The following is a 23,413-nucleotide window of genomic DNA, read 5'->3' on the forward strand; positions in this document are numbered from 1 at the left end:
CTGTGGTATTTGGTATTGATAATAGGAAATATATTCTGTGACTGAATGTTTTATCAAAGTTTTATTATGGATATGAGTTATATTTGAAAAATAATAATTTTGCGATTTTTTTATGTTGTGAACTGACAAAACATTTATTTTCCTAGTTCTATATTAAGGAAGCTGAACTATATTTCAAATTAATATTTGATTATTACAGACTTTTATACTAAGGAATTATTTCCATTTCACTTGAAATGTGAACACCTTATAATTATTGCTCTTTTTAAATGGGGAAGTAGGTATCCTTTTGAAATGAGTTCATTAAGTTTATGATATGTACATGTATTGTATTTCTTGTATTGAATAATATTAGGTTCATGATATAATTTCTTAATAATGTTTAGACATGCACAATGGAGAAGAATAGCAAAAAAATTGAGACGAAAACGAATACGTCAAAAAAATGCACAGGAAAGAGATTTAATTGAAAAAAGAGGTGAGAAAAGTAATTTAAACATTGATTTGGAGCATGAGCCTGAAACTATAGAAGTCTCATTACAAAATCAAGGTTTTTTCTTTTTCGTTTTCTTAATTTAAATGGTTGAGAAACCTATTCAATCTTCATAAACTTTCTTATAATTGTAAACATCAAGTTGTGGTCAAACTATTTCATTTAAATAGGGTTTTTATTGAATTTTTTTCTTAAAGTATTTTTGCTGCTCTAAATGATAGAAATCATAATTTCAGGCAGCTATATAAAATTTTCAAAATTAATGGAATTTATATTTTAGTGCAGTTAGAAAATGAAAAATCACCAAGTTTTCGTGAACGGTTAGAAAATGAAGAAAAAGCTGAAATACTTCGATTACAAGAAGAGCAGAGAATTCAAGATGAATTAGAAGCAAAATGGCTTGAAACAGAACGGATCGCTCAAATAGAATGGAAGGAACTGCAGATTAAATTGGAGCAATTCAAAAAGGAGAGAGCTAGACAAAATGCCAAAATAAGAGAAGAATTTGAATTAGAGAAGAAAAAGTTGAGGGAAGCAGAGGAAACCAGAAAAAAAGAAATTGAGGAAAAAATTAAACAACAAGAATTGTTGCAAAAAGAAATAGATAATTTTGCTAATTATGGAGGAGAAGTTCCAGAGCATTTAAAAACTGATTTGCATTCTAATCCTGGGAAGACAATTTGTCCATTTTTTCATAAAACATCGGCTTGTAGATTTGGTGATACATGTTCAAGAAATCACGTTCGACCAGGAATCAGTAGAATAATATTGATTCAAAATTTTTATTCACATTACTGTCTTGAACAAACCGAAAATGAACATGGAAACAGTGCACTAGAATTCGAAAATAATGAGCTTTATTCACATTTCAAAAACTTTTTTTACGACATAGTACCTGAGATAGAAAAGTTCGGTAATATTAAGCAAGTTGTCGTGTGCTGTAACACTGAAATCCACCTAAGAGGCAATGTTTATGTGGAATATAGTTCTGAGAGAGAAGCACTAGTAGGTTTGAAATCGCTGAATGGAAGATGGTATGCGGGAAAACAACTGAGTGTGCAGTTTTCTTCTATATCCTCCTGGAAAATGGCTATTTGCGGTGAGTGAATAATTTTCCTTGAATGATTTGTTTTGGGGGGAATTTTTCTTTCTGAAAAATTGAATCAATGATTATTTTAGTAAAAATTCAGTGTCAATACCTGAAGGCGAAGAAATTGCTGAAAGACATTTATGAAAATTTCATTCCATTCTTTTCAATAGAAATTCAGTGAATTAGAGGAAATAATATAATACTCGCACAGAAGACTCAGTCTAACACACTTCTTCAATTCATTAGGCCTTGTATGTTGGTTTATGAATAGTACCCCTGTTTCTCTAATTCTAGCCCTTGTTCGTTCAAAATCTCACCACTTAGTTACTCATTTTTGAATTTCGAACTCGTGGAAGAATATCAATTCCTTTTGCACTTGTTTTATAAATAACTATAATAGTACTGTTTTTTTTAGGCTTACACCATATAAATAAATGCCCTAAAGGAGGTTGTTGCAATTTTATCCATAGATTCTTGAACCCAAAACAATTATACAGTGGATTCAATGAGAGATTTCGAAGATCTCCTTCAAGGACAGAATCTCAGATCAGGTAAGAATTATATTTACAGAAAAACACAAAGATCAATTCTACAGTGTGTCAATTTGAAAAAGTACCACTTTTAATATATCTGCCTCCTTGCAAGATCAGAAAAAATGCAAAAAGAGGTAAGCTTTGGTTTGTAGAGGGACATTTTATTCGGTTCCAATCGATTTGTATAAATCCTGTAAACATGATGACAGCATCTGCAAAATCCTAAATTGAAAGGGAGGTGGATTGATACCTTACTTTGAAAGCAATTCGATGGCATTTTTTAAAATAACGTACACTTGACCTTTTTTGTTAGTACTTCCGAAAAATCAGGGATGGAGAAATGATTTCAAATTTAATGAGGCAATTGCTAACAGATCATTTCTAAAATTATTATTATTAAAAGAAATGAATTGACAGAAGATGGCCGATTGGATGGCCACTATGCTTTCCAAACTTGAAACCTTTAGATTTTTTCCTCTGATGACATTCAAAGTTTGTTGTGTATAAAACACAGCCTTGAGTTGTGGTAGAATTGAAGTAAGAATACAAACAGTATGCTGAGGTATGCAAGTTGAATTTTTTCAAAATATATTGAACGAATTTGAAAAATTTTTGTGTACAGAATAATGGACAACATTTTGAAAATCTTTTCTAGTAAAAAACTCTTGCTATTGTAACTATTCTACCCTTTTTTTTTAATATTTTGGCAGTCTGTACTAACAAATCATATAAAACGTCCTCCTACGAACCAAAGTTTAACTTTTTTTGCTTATTTTCTGATTTTGCATGGGGGCCTAGATATCTAACATTTATGAAAAATTTAGGTTGAGTTTACATTTTTATATAAGTTGAATTATTCAAATTTCTCTCATTTTTCAAGTGCAAGAAGAGATTGGAGATGGTCAGAATCTCCAGAGCATGAAAATGGTAATTCGGATTGGGAAGATACGGCTCATTCCAATAATGCATCTGTTTCTGAAGAGAATGAAAGAAAAGTACATAGTAGAAGAGAATATTCATCTGAAAGAGGTTCCCGCAGATCCCAAAGGGATTTTTCTAATACAAGAAAAAAACGTAAAAGATCACATTCGCGGTCTAGAAGAAGAAAAAGAAGTGAAAAATCATACAACGGAAATCATGAAGAAAGAAGGGATAATTCAAGTGGAAAAAGAAAACCCAGAAGTCGTAGAAGAGATACTTCAAGCTGATTCAATTCAAATTTAAACTATATACATTTTTTAAATGTTAGTATCAATTCATAAAACAGAATGTTGTAAATATATGTATAATGAAGTATATCATAAGAAATTATGAATAAAGAAATATTTTTGTTTTAAATTTTTTGTATATTGAATCTAGTTAGTTCTATAAAAAAATATGGTAAGAGACCTATTTATATAATCATATACATCTACACATTATATCTTTGTCTCTTTAAATTCATCCCAAAACTGAGATTTGGCTAAAAAGATAATTTTTGAGCGTTTGTCTGCTAAACAATTGCATTGTCGAGAATGGTCTCAATCGATATAATTCGACTCTTTGATGACTAATCCTTTTTTAAATTCAATTCTATCCGGCCAACATTTGGAAAATTTCTCATAAATACAAAACTTCAGATTCGATCAAGATGAAAGAATAAAAAATCCGTTTAAATACGGCGGAAAAAATCGATGGTGCCATCTAGGAATAGTAGCTCAAATCAGGTTTTGGTAAGGGTAGCTCATTACAGGAATCTATACGGTTTTGATCCAGGGAATGCTCGAGTTCGGCAAAATGCGGATAGATGGCAAATAGATTGTTACCCCACATCGTAGGGCACACATACCCATTTTACAAGCATTTAAAGCACTATTTTTCTACAAAATTTGCAATATCTCAGCTTTGAAGTGTGTTAGGAAAAAACCGATGGTAGGTTAGTACTCAGAATCAAAAATTCTTTTGGATATCATATTTTGAAGGTCCTCCGTGGCCAATTTAGAAATTTATCTTGGTTTTTCTGAAAAAATCAACCAATCGAATTTTCAGAGTTCCAAAGTCGCAGAACCAAATTAGGCAATGATTCTCAACAGAAAAAATTTTCTACACCTCAAAATCACTGCTTTTTTTCCACAGAAATGTCTCAGTTGTGGGGCATGTATGCTCATTTTGCAAGCTTCAGATTTGAACCACCAGAGGGCAGACCAAACCATATTACGAATTTTTCCACAAAATTCTAAATAATTTAATTTAGGGGGCACCTAGGGAGGAACTGATTGCAAATATGGATTCAGCATTGAAAATTCTTCATAATATCAAATTTTGAAGTCGATCTGAATCAAAAACTTTTTTTAGCAAAAAAATATCCAAGGTTATAGTCTTGGTTTTTCCGAAAAAATCGACCGATCGAATTCGAACATTTTATAATATTTTTGGGAAGTTTTCAGGTCGTAGATACTGAATTAAGCATCTATTTTTATCAGAAAAATTTTTCTAAACCTTAAAAGCTCAGTTTACACACAACTGAAGTTGTGGGGCATGTAAACCCATTTTGCAAACCTCAGATTTAAGACAACAGAGGGCAGTCTGCTCGCTCGAAAATTTTTCCACAAAACTCGAAATATCTCGAAATTAAGACCTTTTAGAGGCAATCCGATTGCAGATTTGTGTTCGCCGAGGTCGAATGCTTCTTCTATCAAATTTTCATGCCAAAAAATTTTTTTTTCGAAATTTACTTAAGGTTATAGTCTTGGTTTTTTCGTAAAAATCGACCGATCGAATTTTGATCTTTTGATGGTGTTTTTGAAGGTTTTGAGGATGTAGATTACGAATTAGGCATCGATTTCAATCAGAAAAATTTGTTTACGCATTTAAAGCACTATTTTTCTACAAAATTTGCACTATCTCAGCTTTGAGGTGTGTTAGGAAGAAACTGATGAAAAATTAGTATTTAGAATCGAAAATTCTATATAATATCATGTCCTCCGCGGTTATTTTTTTTAAATCTCACAAAACGCTAGATATCACCATCTCGGTTCACAGTTCTTTTAGGCATTAGCTGATTGAAAATCGGTATTGAGCATCAAGATTTCCTCATGATATCAAATTTTGAAGCAGATCTGGCCATAAGCTGTCTTAGTAAAATTTTCATTATCATACATTTGGATATTTTTCGAGGATTATTGTCGATTTTGCCATCTAGGAAGAATAGTTCAGACTTCAGACTGGTAAGGGTAGCTCATTACAGGATTCTATACGTTTTTGGTATCAGGAAAAATTAGTTCCGTAAAATACGTATAGATGGCTAATAGTCAAATTCCCCACTGATTTCAATTTTGATTTTTTGGAAAAATATCTAAATATCTCGAAATTCATGGCCTAAGATTCTGTCCAAACCCCCTGAAAGTTATATATTATATATCTTTGTGTTATTTATTGGATTCAACATTGTAGATTTCAAATTAAGCATCAATTCTCAACGTTGCAACGGCCCTGGTTTTGTGGTATCCAGAGGTTTAATTGGCGTATGAATGAAGGGTATAAAGGTTTTTGACTCCCTCATCTTTTCTTTGGTCGAAAAATTTGCTCTAAAGAAGTGAAAGAGGTTTGGTATAGAAGACCACCAAAAATCGTAGTAACAAAAGACAACATCTATTCAATATTTATAATTTATACAACAGATCTTTCAACAGAAAGTGACTATACTCTTAGGAATAATGCAATTGAAAAATCCAGAATATCATAGTTACACTAAAGAATATTGGTCCAACAGATTAGAAACATTTAAAAATGGACAATAAAAATAACCAAGTCACAACATAATTTACATCATATAAAAGTATCTATAAATACAATAAAAATATCACAATTGAATAAAGAAAGTAATAATATATTTCAGAGAGGGGAAGTCCAATGATTCTTTTTACAAATTTTACAGGTGTATAAGGATTTCTATTTACAAATCCTTCGAAAAAGGATACATTGAATGGAGGTGAAAACAATTACACTGCGCAAAAAAATTAACGCACATTATGGAAATCTCAAATTCATTCTACAACTGAAGGTGTTCTCAATGATAATTATTTTATCAGAATTATGTTATCCACTTTCACCTTTTTTCTTCAATACAGATGTTTTTTCCCAGCAGGAATAAAAAAAGATGAGATTATCAGATTTTGAATGTATTGGCTCCATTCTGAAATCAGTTGTTCTCGATCAATTCTAGTGATAAATAGTTTTTCTTTCGCGGCAAGAGGCCCAGCTCTTACCCCAGCCCATCGAAGGGCGCGTTTGGATTTTGCGAGAGAGCATATCCATTAGGAAGAGGCTGATTGGGAAAGAGTTCTCTTCACAGATGAGTCGAGATTCTGCCTCTACCATTGTGATCGACGTTCCCTTGTATACAGACGTCCACATGAAAGATATGCTCAGTGCAATTTCCTGAATACTACTGGTTTCGGGGGAGGATCGATTATGGTATGGGGTGGAATATCTTTGACTGCTCGCACAGACCTAGTGGTCGTTGATAATGGAGCTATGAATGCTATAAGGTATATAAGGAACATTCTTGAAGAGCATGTAGTGCCATTTGCCCCATACATTGGTGAAAATTTCATTTTTATGGACGATAATGCCAGACCCCATCGTGCGCGCATCGTTCAGAAGTACCTCGAAGAGGTTGAAGTCTCTCGAATGGAATGGCCAGCAAGAAGTCCAGATCTCAACCGATTGAGCAGGTTTGGGACAACTTCAATAGAAGGCTGAGAAGTTCAGAAAATCATCCAGCTACTCTTAATGACTTAGGAATCCAACTCAGAGAAATCTGGGAAGGATTAGATCAAAACATTTTAAGATCACTCATTTGGAGTATGAACCGTCGTTGACGAGCTGTAATTAACGCAAGGGGTGGAAAAACCAAGTATTAAATCACTTATCAGCATTCCAGTATTTTGAAAATTGTTTATTTCTCTTCTTTCACATAAGATTCGGTGAAATCCTGAATTTTTCTTCCATTTAATGTGTCTTGTTTCGTTCAAAACCTTCCCGAGAGAACATAAAAAATAAGTTATAAAGTCAATGTAGAGTTAACTTTCATTAAAATTGAGATTTTCAGAATGTGCGTTAATTTTTTTGCGCAGTGTATTTCAGTGGAAAATATTGGAAAGTCTATATATGTATTTATATTTTCGTTTTTGTAAGAGACCAAGATTTTTCATTATGATTTTCAAAACCATTTTGATAAAGCGATTTTTTTCCATTCCACAGAGAAAGTTATAGATTACATCGAAAGAATTTTATTGCACTCTATTTTTTTCCCATTTCATGTTCTTCGACGAAATTATTTCATTTCAAACCTTGAGGTTCTTGTAATGGCAAATTTAATTCGAGTATACGGTAGTTATTTACTTGGAATTGATTCGTGAATAAGTCAAAGTACCTACAAATGTCGTTTAATCTGCTCCTGAAGAATGTTTTATTTTTCAACATTTCAAAGTCCGAGATATGTGGGTGTTAAAAATATTCTTCCATTTGAGAATTAAGATGCGGGTCACTTTTCAGCTTCGAAGATTCTCCTGGACGTTAACAGTTCGAATTGATAGAGTTCATTTGGCAACGTATTAGACTAGCACGTATGAGATCTTGTGGCACTACACTATCCAACGACAAAAAAGCACTTTTAGTCTGCCTTCTCCTTCGCCTTGTATTTGTCCTTTGTCATGGTGGCTGAGACGCGGTCAAGTCAAAAGTACCGGAATCAGGGCTGCCATATCCACTGCTCACATCGTCACGATGGACTGGAGTACCTGCAGGAATGCTGCTAATGGGCTGTTGCTGTTGGCCTGCTAGGTCCAAGTTCTTCTCGCTGTAACAGGACGGGCTGGTCAGATGTCTTACTTGAGCTATATTCTTTAGGTTGTCTCCTGCCGACTGAAAGAGATCAACCAGCTGAGCAAATTTAGATACTTGTTTAACTTTATTATCATAAGAGAGCAAATTTATGGAGGTATTTGAAGTGGAATGGGAGACACCCACGTTCTACAGATTTGACACTATGTGATTTTTATTAGGATTAAGAGTTAGATTGAATGAATTTTTTCTTTCGATATTTCTGGAGAAATAGCTGTACAGTGTGGTTCAAATTCAATGTTCCATCCTGTACAGTGTAGGTATTAGACCGATTTAAAAGTCCTCGGTCTGATGCACAGATGGAGGTGCTAGCATTATCCATATGATTTTAAGTTATGGTGGATTTATGCACCGTATCTAAGAACTAAGGACTAAGAACTATGAACTAAACCTTAGAATTCAGTGGCGTTTATGCACTCTCTTGTTAGTTCTTAGTTAAGGCATGCGCACGTGCTCGAACTACTTTCTATTTGTTATATACTTTGATGTTTGACATTGATATTTATTGTGAAAAAATTATTATTTTCTTCAAATACACCTAATACTTTTCATCGATAAACACGAATAACGGAACATAAAATTATTGAAACTAGTACTCGTTAATATTGAAATTCTATGCGGCGCACTCGGACTTCTATATTTTACCTGAGCCCTTAGTTCTTAGTTAACAGTTGGCCTGCTAGTGTTAGTTCTTAGAAAACGTGCATAAACGCCCTCATTGATTTGTAAGCGTTCAATTCTTAGTTCTTAGGTTTAGTCTTAGTTCTTGGGAACCAAGTGAATAAAGTGCATAGCGTTCAATTCTAAGTTCTTAGGTTTAGTCTTAGTGCTCAGTTCTTGGGAACGGTGCATGAACCCACCATTAGTTAAAAGTTAGTCAACTTTCTAGTGTTAGTGTTAGTTCTTAGTTCTTAGGTAAAGTGCATAAACGCCCTCATTGATTTGTTAGCGTTTAATTCTTAGGTCTAGTCTTAGTTCTTATGGTGGATTTATGTATCAGTCCTAAGAACCTTCAAACGATACGTGTCAAAATTTGACAGCAGTCCGACCATTAGTTTGTGAGATATTGAGTTGCGAGTGTAGCTACTTTCATTATTTGAAAAAAGATGGAAAAAAGAATTTCGTGTGCTTATAAAATATTGCTTTTTGAAAGGAAAAACTACAGTGGAAGCTAAATCATGGCTTGATGAAGAGTTTTCGGGGTCTGCACCAGGAAAATCAACCATAATTGATTGGCATGCTAAGTTTAAACGTTGTGAAATGAGCACCGAAGACGGCGAACGCAGTGGACGCCCTAAAGAGGCTGTCACTGATGAAAAAATTAAAAAAGTCCACAAAATTAAAGTTCACAAGGTTATATCATCAGTATTCTGGGATGCGCAAGGTATAACATTCACTGATTACCTACAAAAGGGCCAGACCATCAACAGCGATCATTATATAGCGTTATTGGATCGTTTGAAGGATGAAATCGTTAAAAAACGGCCCCATTTGAAGAAAAAAAGGTGCTGTTTCATCAAGACAATTTACCGTGTCACAAATTAATAAAAACAATGGCAAAATTGCATGAATTGGGCTTCGAATTGCTTCTACATCCACCGTATTCGCCAGATCTGGCCCCCAGCGACTTTTTCCTGTTCTCAGACCTTAACAAAATGCTCCCTGGAAAGAAATTTAGCACTAATAAAGAAGTAATCGCCGAAATTGAGGCCTATTTTGAAGCGAAAGACAAATCGTACTACAAAAATGGTATCGAAAAGTTGGAAGATCGCTATAATCGCTGTATCGCCCTAGAACGCAACTATGTTGAATAATAAAATCGAATTTTGCAAAAAAAAGTTTTTAACTATGGTAGACTGGGGACTTTTCAATTGGTCTGTTAGGTACAAACATAATAGATACAACCTCCTTGGAACCATACATTTTTCCAAATCTGTCATAATCTATTGGATTTTTTTTTTAAATGTTGATTTATCTCTTCAAAGTGACGAATTTCAGCAGATTTCATGAGAAAAAATTCGTTTGTACCTACAATTTAGGAACATTCCCTGTATATAACGATGTGATGGGGTTACAAAAAACTTAATTATTGGATAATTATTTTTGAGGGAGGTAATTAATAATAAATGGGATTGGAAAGTGTAGGGTTTGGGTGAATAATCATACCTGTAAGTTACTGACTTGCCTTCTGATATGCGCCAAACTACTTGGATTGTAGGCCATATTGGCGAAAACCAGTCTTTCTTCGTAGTCATATTCACACAGAATTTTATTGTCACATAAGTAGAATCTATCTCCTACACAAAACCTGAAATTAAAGAAGCTTGAGGAGAAGTTCTAATCCAATAAAATTATTCATAGGTGGTGTACACCTATGACATCAATTGATTCGTTAAAAATCAATAGTAAAATAAAATATGAGTTGTCTAATTTCTAGAAAACTCTCATTTCCCAACAGCAACCTTTTTTAATAGGAAAACTAACCGTATACTCTTTGTTACAAGCTTTATTATGATATACAAATAAAAAATTTAGCTTAATTCTTTCTTCATTGTAACATCTGTACGTAAATATTTATAAGTACACTATAGTTTAGTTTTAGAAATAAAGATCTGTAAGTATGTGAGTAGTTATTTGATGATAAACTACTTAGTACATACCTATGATTGCATTGTTGACAGGCGAAACATTCCAAGTGGTATACGAAGCTTTTCGCTCTCATAACCATCTCGAAAGCTGGGATTATCTTATTGCAAGCTCCGCAATATCCTGTTGTGCCAAATAATCTGTAAAAAATAGGGAATTTGATTTTTATATGATCCAATTCTCGATCGATAATTCACTAAACGTATCAACGTTATGTTTGATGCATATTTTTATTCTGATCCATCATAACAACAGCTTTTACTGGGACAGTAAGTGTTCGAAATGAACACTGGATAAACAGAAATTGGCCTTAAAAAGATGCCTTTTTAACATTTTTTGGATTTTCTGAGCCCTAAATGCGACAATATTGCTTATTAAGGTAGCCTCAGACATAAAAATGGGCCTAATCACTGAGGATGATTTTTCAATGAAAATCCGGATTATTTTGAAGTGGTCCATGGACCTAATCAGTCAAATTATGACGATGCTTGTGATCGATATGCTTGAGTTCTTGTGTTTAGTGAACTTTAAAAGCCTTACAACAATGCAAAGACTAATCTTTGCATAATTCCTAGAAATTGACGACGAACCGACAAACCGGGCTGCACCTGCAATATTTTTAGTTGTTTTTGAGCAACGCACACGGTTCGGATCTCCACAACTAACAACTAACTTGCTTCAACACCTCAAATTTGTCCACCAGTTTCACTATTGTCTGCCAAGAAGGTGCTTCACGACTACCCAAAAGTTCTTTAGTGTTTCGAATTGTAACTGCAATATTTTCACCTTTGTTGAAGCCTGTATCGTTTCATTTTTAGTGATTGGCACTTGCCAAATGTAAAAAAATGACGGCTTCAAAAGATGACAGCTGTCCAGATAGCAGGCTATTTGAAATGAAACCTCTTATTGGAAAACCCTTCATGTATGAGGCATATCTCAAGAAATAGATTTGATAGACAGAATCTGAGGGCAACTTTGTAGTCTGCGTCAAAAAATCAATCAGGAACAGTTGAAAAATCAAGGCCTCCAAAATATCAGTTGGTGTGTGAACCTAACCTAACCTATTGAATCCTTTCTTGACAAAACGATGAATCCTTGGAATATAGATAGAAGGAACGGAAAGTGAACATTTGTGCTCGATCCCGAATACAAGTGAGATGGAAGTTTAGTGTCACCAATCACAATCGAGCTAGCCGATTGTGTGTGCGAGCCATAGGCGTAGAGAATCCTGATCTGATTGTTGAATGCTTTATCATGAATCCTTTTTTCATAACTTCACAATAGCTAAATCATCAAACTGAGAAAAACATTGACCCTTTTGAAACACGAAAGAATTTTTATGAATAAATCACATTGTAAACTATTTTTGAGCATGAATTGATAATTTCGAAATTAATCAAATTATGTTACGCTACTGCTATAGTGTCCCGTCAGACAAGGAGTGGCGAATGTTGGCATCAAAGTAAACGCATCAGTTACGAGGCGATTTCCGTTTATCTTGTTAACGTTCTAAGGATGAATCATTCGTAAAGGAATATTTCAAGAAATTGATCTTAGGGCTACTTTGCAGTCTGCGTCAAAAAATCAATCAGAAATAGTTGAAAAATCGAGGCCTCCAAAATGTCAGTTGGCCTGGGAACCCAACCTAAACTAACCTAACAAATCAATGTTCGTAATGGTGGATTTAGGTACCAGTCCTAAGAACTAAGACTAAACCTAAGATCTAAGAATTGAACGCTAACAAATCAATGAGGGCGTTTATGCACGTTTCCTAAAAACTAAGAACTAACACTAGCAGGCCAACTGTTAACTAAGAACTAAGGGCTCAGGTAAAATATAGAAGTACACGTGCGCCGCATAGAATTTCAATATTAACGAGTACCAGTTTCTATCATTTTATGTTCTTTATTCGTGTTTATAGATAAAAAGTATTAGGTGTATTTGAAAAAATTAAATTTAATTTTTTCACAATAAATATCAATGTCAAACATCAAAGTATAGAACAAATTGAAAGTAGTTCGAGCACGTGCGCATGCTTTAACTAAGAACTAACAAGATAGTGCATAAACGCCACTGAATTCTTAGGTTTAGTTCTTAGTTCATAGTTCTTAGTCCTTAGTTCTTAGGTACGGTGCTTAAATCCACCATTATGCACCGTACCTAAAAACTATGAACTAAGAACTAAACCTAAGAATTCAGTGGCGTTTATGCACTATCTTGTTAGTTCTTCGTCCTTAGTTCTTAGGTACGGTGCATTATGGTGGATTTATGCACCTTACCTAAGAACTATGAACTAAGAACTAAACCTAAGAATTCAGTGGCGTTTATGCACTATCTTGTTAGTTCTTAGTTCATAGTTCTTAGGTACGGTGCATAAATCCACCATAATGAACCGTACCTAAGAACTAAGGACTAAGAACTAACAAGATAGTGCATAAACGCCACTGAATTCTTAGGTTTAGTTCTTAGTTCATATTTCTTAGGTACGGTGCATAATGGTGGATTTAAGTACCGTACCTAAGAACTAAGGACTAAGAACTATGAACTAAGAACTAAACCTAAGAATTAACTAAGAAGAACTAAGGACTAAGAACTATGAACTAAGAACTAACAAGATAGTGCCTAAACGCCACTGAATTCTTAGGTTTAGTTCTTAGTTCATAGTTCTTAGTCCTTAGTTCTTAGGTACGGTGCATAATGGTGGATTTATGCACCGTACCTAAGAACTATGAACTAAGAACTAAACCTAAGAATTCAGTGGTGTTTATGCACTATCTTGTTAGTTCTTAGTCCTTAGTTCTTAGGTACGGTGCATTATGGTGGATTTATGCACCGTACCTAAGAACTATGAACTAAGAACTAAACCTAAGAATTCAGTGGCGTTTATGCACTATCTTGTTAGTTCTTAGTCCTTAGTTCTTAGGTACGGTGCATTATGGTGGATTTATGCACCGTACCTAAGAACTATGAACTAAGAACTAAACCTAAGAATTCAGTGGCGTTTATGCACTATCTTGTTAGTTCTTAGTCCTTAGTTCTTAGGTACGGTGCATTATGGTGGATTTATGCACCGTACCTAAGAACTATGAACTAAGAACTAAACCTAAGAATTCAGTGGCGTTTATGCACTATCTTGTTAGTTCTTAGTCCTTAGTTCTTAGGTACGGTGCATTATGGTGGATTTATGCACCGTACCTAAGAACTATGAACTAAGAACTAAACCTAAGAATTCAGTGGCGTTTATGCACTATCTTGTTAGTTCTTAGTCCTTAGTTCTTAGGTACGGTGCATTATGGTGGATTTATGCACCGTACCTAAGAACTATGAACTAAGAACTAAACCTAAGAATTCAGTGGCGTTTATGCACTATCTTGTTAGTTCTTAGTCCTTAGTTCTTAGGTACGGTGCATAATGGTGGATTTATGCACCGTACCTAAGAACTATGAACTAAGAACTAAACCTAAGAATTCAGTGGCGTTTATGCACTATCTTGTTAGTTCTTAGTCCTTAGTTCTTAGGTACGGTGCATTATGGTGGATTTATGCACCGTACCTAAGAACTATGAACTAAGAACTAAACCTAAGAATTCAGTGGCGTTTATGCACTATCTTGTTAGTTCTTAGTCCTTAGTTCTTAGGTACGGTGCATTATGGTGGATTTATGCACCGTACCTAAGAACTATGAACTAAGAACTAAACCTAAGAATTCAGTGGCGTTTATGCACTATCTTGTTAGTTCTTAGTCCTTAGTTCTTAGGTACGGTGCATTATGGTGGATTTATGCACCGTACCTAAGAACTATGAACTAAGAACTAAACCTAAGAATTCAGTGGCGTTTATGCACTATCTTGTTAGTTCTTAGTCCTTAGTTCTTAGGTACGGTGCATTATGGTGGATTTATGCACCGTACCTAAGAACTATGAACTAAGAACTAAACCTAAGAATTCAGTGGCGTTTATGCACTATCTTGTTAGTTCTTAGTCCTTAGTTCTTAGGTACGGTGCATTATGGTGGATTTATGCACCGTACCTAAGAACTATGAACTAAGAACTAAACCTAAGAATTCAGTGGCGTTTATGCACTATCTTGTTAGTTCTTAGTCCTTAGTTCTTAGGTACGGTGCATTATGGTGGATTTATGCACCGTACCTAAGAACTATGAACTAAGAACTAAACCTAAGAATTCAGTGGCGTTTATGCACTATCTTGTTAGTTCTTAGTCCTTAGTTCTTAGGTACGGTGCATTATGGTGGATTTATGCACCGTACCTAAGAACTAAGGACTAAGAACTAAACCTAAGAATTCAGTGGCGTTTATGCACTCTCTTGTTAGTTCTTAGTCCTTAGTTCTTAGGTACGGTGCATAATGGTGGATTTATGCACCGTACCTAAGAACTATGAACTAAGAACTAAACCTAAGAATTCAGTGGCGTTTATGCACTATCTTGTTAGTTCTTAGTCCTTAGTTCTTAGGTACGGTGCATTATGGTGGATTTATGCACCGTACCTAAGAACTATGAACTAAGAACTAAACCTAAGAATTCAGTGGCGTTTATGCACTATCTTGTTAGTTCTTAGTCCTTAGTTCTTAGGTACGGTGCATAATGGTGGATTTATGCACCGTACCTAAGAACTATGAACTAAGAACTAAACCTAAGAATTCAGTGGCGTTTATGCACTATCTTGTTAGTTCTTAGTCCTTAGTTCTTAGGTACGGTGCATTATGGTGGATTTATGCACCGTACCTAAGAACTATGAACTAAGAACTAAACCTAAGAATTCAGTGGCGTTTATGCACTATCTTGTTAGTTCTTAGTCCTTAGTTCTTAGGTACGGTGCATTATGGTGGATTTATGCACCGTACCTAAGAACTATGAACTAAGAACTAAACCTAAGAATTCAGTGGCGTTTATGCACTATCTTGTTAGTTCTTAGTCCTTAGTTCTTAGGTACGGTGCATTATGGTGGATTTATGCACCGTACCTAAGAACTATGAACTAAGAACTAAACCTAAGAATTCAGTGGTGTTTATGCACTATCTTGTTAGTTCTTAGTCCTTAGTTCTTAGGTACGGTGCATTATGGTGGATTTATGCACCGTACCTAAGAACTATGAACTAAGAACTAAACCTAAGAATTCAGTGGCGTTTATGCACTATCTTGTTAGTTCTTAGTCCTTAGTTCTTAGGTACGGTGCATTATGGTGGATTTATGCACCGTACCTAAGAACTATGAACTAAGAACTAAACCTAAGAATTCAGTGGCGTTTATGCACTATCTTGTTAGTTCTTAGTCCTTAGTTCTTAGGTACGGTGCATAATGGTGGATTTATGCACCGTACCTAAGAACTATGAACTAAGAACTAAACCTAAGAATTCAGTGGCGTTTATGCACTATCTTGTTAGTTCTTAGTCCTTAGTTCTTAGGTACGGTGCATTATGGTGGATTTATGCACCGTACCTAAGAACTATGAACTAAGAACTAAACCTAAGAATTCAGTGGCGTTTATGCACTATCTTGTTAGTTCTTAGTCCTTAGTTCTTAGGTACGGTGCATAATGGTGGATTTATGCACCGTACCTAAGAACTATGAACTAAGAACTAAACCTAAGAATTCAGTGGCGTTTATGCACTATCTTGTTAGTTCTTAGTCCTTAGTTCTTAGGTACGGTGCATTATGGTGGATTTATGCACCGTACCTAAGAACTATGAACTAAGAACTAAACCTAAGAATTCAGTGGCGTTTATGCACTATCTTGTTAGTTCTTAGTCCTTAGTTCTTAGGTACGGTGCATTATGGTGGATTTATGCACCGTACCTAAGAACTATGAACTAAGAACTAAACCTAAGAATTCAGTGGCGTTTATGCACTATCTTGTTAGTTCTTAGTCCTTAGTTCTTAGGTACGGTGCATTATGGTGGATTTATGCACCGTACCTAAGAACTATGAACTAAGAACTAAACCTAAGAATTCAGTGGCGTTTATGCACTATCTTGTTAGTTCTTAGTCCTTAGTTCTTAGGTACGGTGCATTATGGTGGATTTATGCACCGTACCTAAGAACTATGAACTAAGAACTAAACCTAAGAATTCAGTGGCGTTTATGCACTATCTTGTTAGTTCTTAGTCCTTAGTTCTTAGGTACGGTGCATAATGGTGGATTTATGCACCGTACCTAAGAACTATGAACTAAGAACTAAACCTAAGAATTCAGTGGCGTTTATGCACTATCTTGTTAGTTCTTAGTCCTTAGTTCTTAGGTACGGTGCATTATGGTGGATTTATGCACCGTACCTAAGAACTATGAACTAAGAACTAAACCTAAGAATTCAGTGGCGTTTATGCACTATCTTGTTAGTTCTTAGTCCTTAGTTCTTAGGTACGGTGCATTATGGTGGATTTATGCACCGTACCTAAGAACTATGAACTAAGAACTAAACCTAAGAATTCAGTGGCGTTTATGCACTATCTTGTTAGTTCTTAGTCCTTAGTTCTTAGGTACGGTGCATTATGGTGGATTTATGCACCGTACCTAAGAACTATGAACTAAGAACTAAACCTAAGAATTCAGTGGTGTTTATGCACTATCTTGTTAGTTCTTAGTCCTTAGTTCTTAGGTACGGTGCATTATGGTGGATTTATGCACCGTACCTAAGAACTATGAACTAAGAACTAAACCTAAGAATTCAGTGGCGTTTATGCACTATCTTGTTAGTTCTTAGTCCTTAGTTCTTAGGTACGGTGCATTATGGTGGATTTATGCACCGTACCTAAGAACTATGAACTAAGAACTAAACCTAAGAATTCAGTGGCGTTTATGCACTATCTTGTTAGTTCTTAGTCCTTAGTTCTTAGGTACGGTGCATAATGGTGGATTTATGCACCGTACCTAAGAACTATGAACTAAGAACTAAACCTAAGAATTCAGTGGCGTTTATGCACTATCTTGTTAGTTCTTAGTCCTTAGTTCTTAGGTACGGTGCATAATGGTGGATTTATGCACCGTACCTAAGAACTATGAACTAAGAACTAAACCTAAGAATTCAGTGGCGTTTATGCACTATCTTGTTAGTTCTTAGTCCTTAGTTCTTAGGTACGGTGCATTATGGTGGATTTATGCACCGTACCTAAGAACTATGAACTAAGAACTAAACCTAAGAATTCAGTGGCGTTTATGCACTATCTTGTTAGTTCTTAGTCCTTAGTTCTTAGGTACGGTGCATTATGGTGGATTTATGCACCGTACCTAAGAACTATGAACTAAGAACTAAACCTAAGAATTCAGTGGCGTTTATGCACTATCTTGTTAGTTCTTAGTCCTTAGTTCTTAGGTACGGTGCATTATGGTGGATTTATGCACCGTACCTAAGAACTATGAACTAAGAACTAAACCTAAGAATTCAGTGGTGTTTATGCACTATCTTGTTAGTTCTTAGTCCTTAGTTCTTAGGTACGGTGCATTATGGTGGATTTATGCACCGTACCTAAGAACTATGAACTAAGAACTAAACCTAAGAATTCAGTGGCGTTTATGCACTATCTTGTTAGTTCTTAGTTCATAGTTCTTAGGTACGGTGCATTATGGTGGATTTATGCACCGTACCTAAGAACTATGAACTAAGAACTAAACCTAAGAATTCAGTGGCGTTTATGCACTATCTTGTTAGTTCTTAGTTCATAGTTCTTAGGTACGGTGCATTATGGTGGATTTATGCACCGTACCTAAGAACTATGAACTAAGAACTAAACCTAAGAATTCAGTGGTGTTTATGCACTATCTTGTTAGTTCTTAGTCCTTAGTTCTTAGGTACGGTGCATTATGGTGGATTTATGCACCGTACCTAAGAACTATGAACTAAGAACTAAACCTAAGAATTCAGTGGCGTTTATGCACTATCTTGTTAGTTCTTAGTCCTTAGTTCTTAGGTACGGTGCATTATGGTGGATTTATGCACCGTACCTAAGAACTATGAACTAAGAACTAAACCTAAGAATTCAGTGGTGTTTATGCACTATCTTGTTAGTTCTTAGTCCTTAGTTCTTAGGTACGGTGCATTATGGTGGATTTATGCACCGTACCTAAGAACTATGAACTAAGAACTAAACCTAAGAATTCAGTGGCGTTTATGCACTATCTTGTTAGTTCTTAGTCCTTAGTTCTTAGGTACGGTGCATTATGGTGGATTTATGCACCGTACCTAAGAACTATGAACTAAGAACTAAACCTAAGAATTCAGTGGCGTTTATGCACTATCTTGTTAGTTCTTAGTCCTTAGTTCTTAGGTACGGTGCATTATGGTGGATTTATGCACCGTACCTAAGAACTATGAACTAAGAACTAAACCTAAGAATTCAGTGGCGTTTATGCACTATCTTGTTAGTTCTTAGTCCTTAGTTCTTAGGTACGGTGCATTATGGTGGATTTATGCACCGTACCTAAGAACTATGAACTAAGAACTAAACCTAAGAATTCAGTGGTGTTTATGCACTATCTTGTTAGTTCTTAGTCCTTAGTTCTTAGGTACGGTGCATTATGGTGGATTTATGCACCGTACCTAAGAACTATGAACTAAGAACTAAACCTAAGAATTCAGTGGCGTTTATGCACTATCTTGTTAGTTCTTAGTCCTTAGTTCTTAGGTACGGTGCATTATGGTGGATTTATGCACCGTACCTAAGAACTATGAACTAAGAACTAAACCTAAGAATTCAGTGGCGTTTATGCACTATCTTGTTAGTTCTTAGTCCTTAGTTCTTAGGTACGGTGCATTATGGTGGATTTATGCACCGTACCTAAGAACTATGAACTAAGAACTAAACCTAAGAATTCAGTGGTGTTTATGCACTATCTTGTTAGTTCTTAGTCCTTAGTTCTTAGGTACGGTGCATTATGGTGGATTTATGCACCGTACCTAAGAACTATGAACTAAGAACTAAACCTAAGAATTCAGTGGCGTTTATGCACTATCTTGTTAGTTCTTAGTCCTTAGTTCTTAGGTACGGTGCATTATGGTGGATTTATGCACCGTACCTAAGAACTATGAACTAAGAACTAAACCTAAGAATTCAGTGGCGTTTATGCACTATCTTGTTAGTTCTTAGTCCTTAGTTCTTAGGTACGGTGCATAATGGTGGATTTATGCACCGTACCTAAGAACTATGAACTAAGAACTAAACCTAAGAATTCAGTGGCGTTTATGCACTATCTTGTTAGTTCTTAGTCCTTAGTTCTTAGGTACGGTGCATAATGGTGGATTTATGCACCGTACCTAAGAACTATGAACTAAGAACTAAACCTAAGAATTCAGTGGCGTTTATGCACTATCTTGTTAGTTCTTAGTCCTTAGTTCTTAGGTACGGTGCATTATGGTGGATTTATGCACCGTACCTAAGAACTATGAACTAAGAACTAAACCTAAGAATTCAGTGGCGTTTATGCACTATCTTGTTAGTTCTTAGTCCTTAGTTCTTAGGTACGGTGCATTATGGTGGATTTATGCACCGTACCTAAGAACTATGAACTAAGAACTAAACCTAAGAATTCAGTGGCGTTTATGCACTATCTTGTTAGTTCTTAGTCCTTAGTTCTTAGGTACGGTGCATAATGGTGGATTTATGCACCGTACCTAAGAACTATGAACTAAGAACTAAACCTAAGAATTCAGTGGCGTTTATGCACTATCTTGTTAGTTCTTAGTCCTTAGTTCTTAGGTACGGTGCATTATGGTGGATTTATGCACCGTACCTAAGAACTATGAACTAAGAACTAAACCTAAGAATTCAGTGGCGTTTATGCACTATCTTGTTAGTTCTTAGTCCTTAGTTCTTAGGTACGGTGCATTATGGTGGATTTATGCACCGTACCTAAGAACTATGAACTAAGAACTAAACCTAAGAATTCAGTTGCGTTTATGCACTATCTTGTTAGTTCTTAGTCCTTAGTTCTTAGGTACGGTGCATTATGGTGGATTTATGCACCGTACCTAAGAACTATGAACTAAGAACTAAACCTAAGAATTCAGTGGTGTTTATGCACTATCTTGTTAGTTCTTAGTCCTTAGTTCTTAGGTACGGTGCATTATGGTGGATTTATGCACCGTACCTAAGAACTATGAACTAAGAACTAAACCTAAGAATTCAGTGGCGTTTATGCACTATCTTGTTAGTTCTTAGTCCTTAGTTCTTAGGTACGGTGCATTATGGTGGATTTATGCACCGTACCTAAGAACTATGAACTAAGAACTAAACCTAAGAATTCAGTGGCGTTTATGCACTATCTTGTTAGTTCTTAGTCCTTAGTTCTTAGGTACGGTGCATTATGGTGGATTTATGCACCGTACCTAAGAACTATGAACTAAGAACTAAACCTAAGAATTCAGTGGCGTTTATGCACTATCTTGTTAGTTCTTAGTCCTTAGTTCTTAGGTACGGTGCATTATGGTGGATTTATGCACCGTACCTAAGAACTATGAACTAAGAACTAAACCTAAGAATTCAGTGGTGTTTATGCACTATCTTGTTAGTTCTTAGTCCTTAGTTCTTAGGTACGGTGCATTATGGTGGATTTATGCACCGTACCTAAGAACTATGAACTAAGAACTAAACCTAAGAATTCAGTGGCGTTTATGCACTATCTTGTTAGTTCTTAGTCCTTAGTTCTTAGGTACGGTGCATTATGGTGGATTTATGCACCGTACCTAAGAACTATGAACTAAGAACTAAACCTAAGAATTCAGTGGCGTTTATGCACTATCTTGTTAGTTCTTAGTCCTTAGTTCTTAGGTACGGTGCATAATGGTGGATTTATGCACCGTACCTAAGAACTATGAACTAAGAACTAAACCTAAGAATTCAGTGGCGTTTATGCACTATCTTGTTAGTTCTTAGTCCTTAGTTCTTAGGTACGGTGCATTATGGTGGATTTATGCACCGTACCTAAGAACTATGAACTAAGAACTAAACCTAAGAATTCAGTGGCGTTTATGCACTATCTTGTTAGTTCTTAGTCCTTAGTTCTTAGGTACGGTGCATTATGGTGGATTTATGCACCGTACCTAAGAACTATGAACTAAGAACTAAACCTAAGAATTCAGTGGCGTTTATGCACTATCTTGTTAGTTCTTAGTCCTTAGTTCTTAGGTACGGTGCATTATGGTGGATTTATGCACCGTACCTAAGAACTATGAACTAAGAACTAAACCTAAGAATTCAGTGGTGTTTATGCACTATCTTGTTAGTTCTTAGTCCTTAGTTCTTAGGTACGGTGCATTATGGTGGATTTATGCACCGTACCTAAGAACTATGAACTAAGAACTAAACCTAAGAATTCAGTGGCGTTTATGCACTATCTTGTTAGTTCTTAGTCCTTAGTTCTTAGGTACGGTGCATTATGGTGGATTTATGCACCGTACCTAAGAACTATGAACTAAGAACTAAACCTAAGAATTCAGTGGCGTTTATGCACTATCTTGTTAGTTCTTAGTTCATAGTTCTTAGGTACGGTGCATAAATCCACCATAATGAACCGTACCTAAGAACTAAGGACTAAGAACTAACAAGATAGTGCATAAACGCCACTGAATTCTTAGGTTTAGTTCTTAGTTCATAGTTCTTAGGTACGGTGCATAAATCCACCATAATGCACCGTACCTAAGAACTAAGGACTAAGAACTAACAAGATAGTGCATAAACGCCACTGAATTCTTAGGTTTAGTTCTTAGTTCATAGTTCTTAGGTACGGTGCATAAATCCACCATAATGCACCGTACCTAAGAACTAAGGACTAAGAACTAACAAGATAGTGCATAAACGCCACTGAATTCTTAGGTTTAGTTCTTAGTTCATATTTCTTAGGTACGGTGCATAATGGTGGATTTAAGTACCGTACCTAAGAACTAAGGACTAAGAACTATGAACTAAGAACTAAACCTAAGAATTAACTAAGAAGAACTAAGGACTAAGAACTATGAACTAAGAACTAACAAGATAGTGCCTAAACGCCACTGAATTCTTAGGTTTAGTTCTTAGTTCATAGTTCTTAGTCCTTAGTTCTTAGGTACGGTGCATAATGGTGGATTTATGCACCGTACCTAAGAACTATGAACTAAGAACTAAACCTAAGAATTCAGTGGTGTTTATGCACTATCTTGTTAGTTCTTAGTCCTTAGTTCTTAGGTACGGTGCATTATGGTGGATTTATGCACCGTACCTAAGAACTATGAACTAAGAACTAAACCTAAGAATTCAGTGGCGTTTATGCACTATCTTGTTAGTTCTTAGTTCATAGTTCTTAGTCCTTAATTCTTCTTAGTTAATTCTTAGGTTTAGTTCTTAGTTCATAGTTCTTAGTCCTTAATTCTTAGGTACGGTGCTTAAATCCACCATTAGTTCTCAGTTAACAGTTGGCCTGCTAGTGTTAGTTCTTAGGAACGTGCATAAACGTGCATTGATTTGTTAGCGTTCAATTCTTAGGTCTTAGTTGTTAGGTTTAGTCTTAGTTCTTAGGACTGTTGCATAAATCCACCATTAGGTTTAGTTCTTAGTTCATAGTTCTTAGGTACGGTGCATAAATCCACCATTAGTTCTTAGTTAACAGTTGTCCTGCTAGTGTTAGTTCTTAGGAAACGTGCATAAACGCCCTCATTGATTTGTTAGCGTTCAATTCTTAGGTCTAAGTTCTTAGGTTTAGTCTTAGTTCTTAGGACTGATGCATAAATCCACCATTAGGTTTAGTTCTTAATTCATAGTTCTTAGGTATAGTGCATAAATCC

At 35.4% G+C, this 23,413-nt stretch overlaps 2 protein-coding genes across 8 annotated transcripts in view; one reads left to right on the forward strand and one right to left on the reverse strand.

Annotated features, from left to right (window-relative positions):
- Positions 1-41: 41 nt before the first annotated feature.
- LOC123685427 (U2 small nuclear ribonucleoprotein auxiliary factor 35 kDa subunit-related protein 2) lies at positions 42-3,439 on the forward strand. Its single transcript, XM_045625120.1, has 5 exons — positions 42-277; positions 387-478; positions 774-1,592; positions 1,999-2,134; positions 2,997-3,439. Exons 1-5 carry the CDS (start codon positions 270-272, stop codon positions 3,322-3,324), a joined length of 1,383 nt encoding a protein of 460 aa, XP_045481076.1. The 5' UTR covers positions 42-269; the 3' UTR covers positions 3,325-3,439.
- A 3,717-nt stretch (positions 3,440-7,156) lies between these two features.
- The window catches only part of LOC123684395 (LIM domain only protein 3-like), a 197,809-nt gene continuing 181,552 nt past the window's right edge, over positions 7,157-23,413 (reverse strand). For 5 of the 7 annotated variants that reach the window (XM_045623635.1, XM_045623636.1, XM_045623637.1 and 2 more), the window contains 3 exons: positions 10,663-10,788; positions 10,169-10,310; positions 7,157-8,023 (listed from right to left, as the gene is read on the reverse strand). In XM_045623635.1, the coding sequence (XP_045479591.1) occupies positions 7,811-8,023; positions 10,169-10,310; positions 10,663-10,788 (481 nt within the window). In that variant the 3' untranslated portion in view covers positions 7,157-7,810. The remainder of the gene's footprint in view (positions 8,024-10,168; positions 10,311-10,662; positions 10,789-23,413) is intronic. The other 2 variants (XM_045623639.1, XM_045623640.1) reach the window with 2 other exon arrangements.

Source organism: Harmonia axyridis, chromosome 7 (assembly GCF_914767665.1).
Source record: "Harmonia axyridis chromosome 7, icHarAxyr1.1, whole genome shotgun sequence".
Lineage (NCBI taxonomy): Eukaryota > Metazoa > Arthropoda > Insecta > Coleoptera > Coccinellidae > Harmonia > Harmonia axyridis.

Coding starts and splice junctions, on each gene's coding strand:
- LOC123685427 (XM_045625120.1), top strand. Junction 479..773: donor AGATTTAATTGAAAAAAGAG/GTGAGAAAAGTA, acceptor TTTATATTTTAG/TGCAGTTAGAAAATGAAAAA. Junction 1,593..1,998: donor CTGGAAAATGGCTATTTGCG/GTGAGTGAATAA, acceptor TGTTTTTTTTAG/GCTTACACCATATAAATAAA.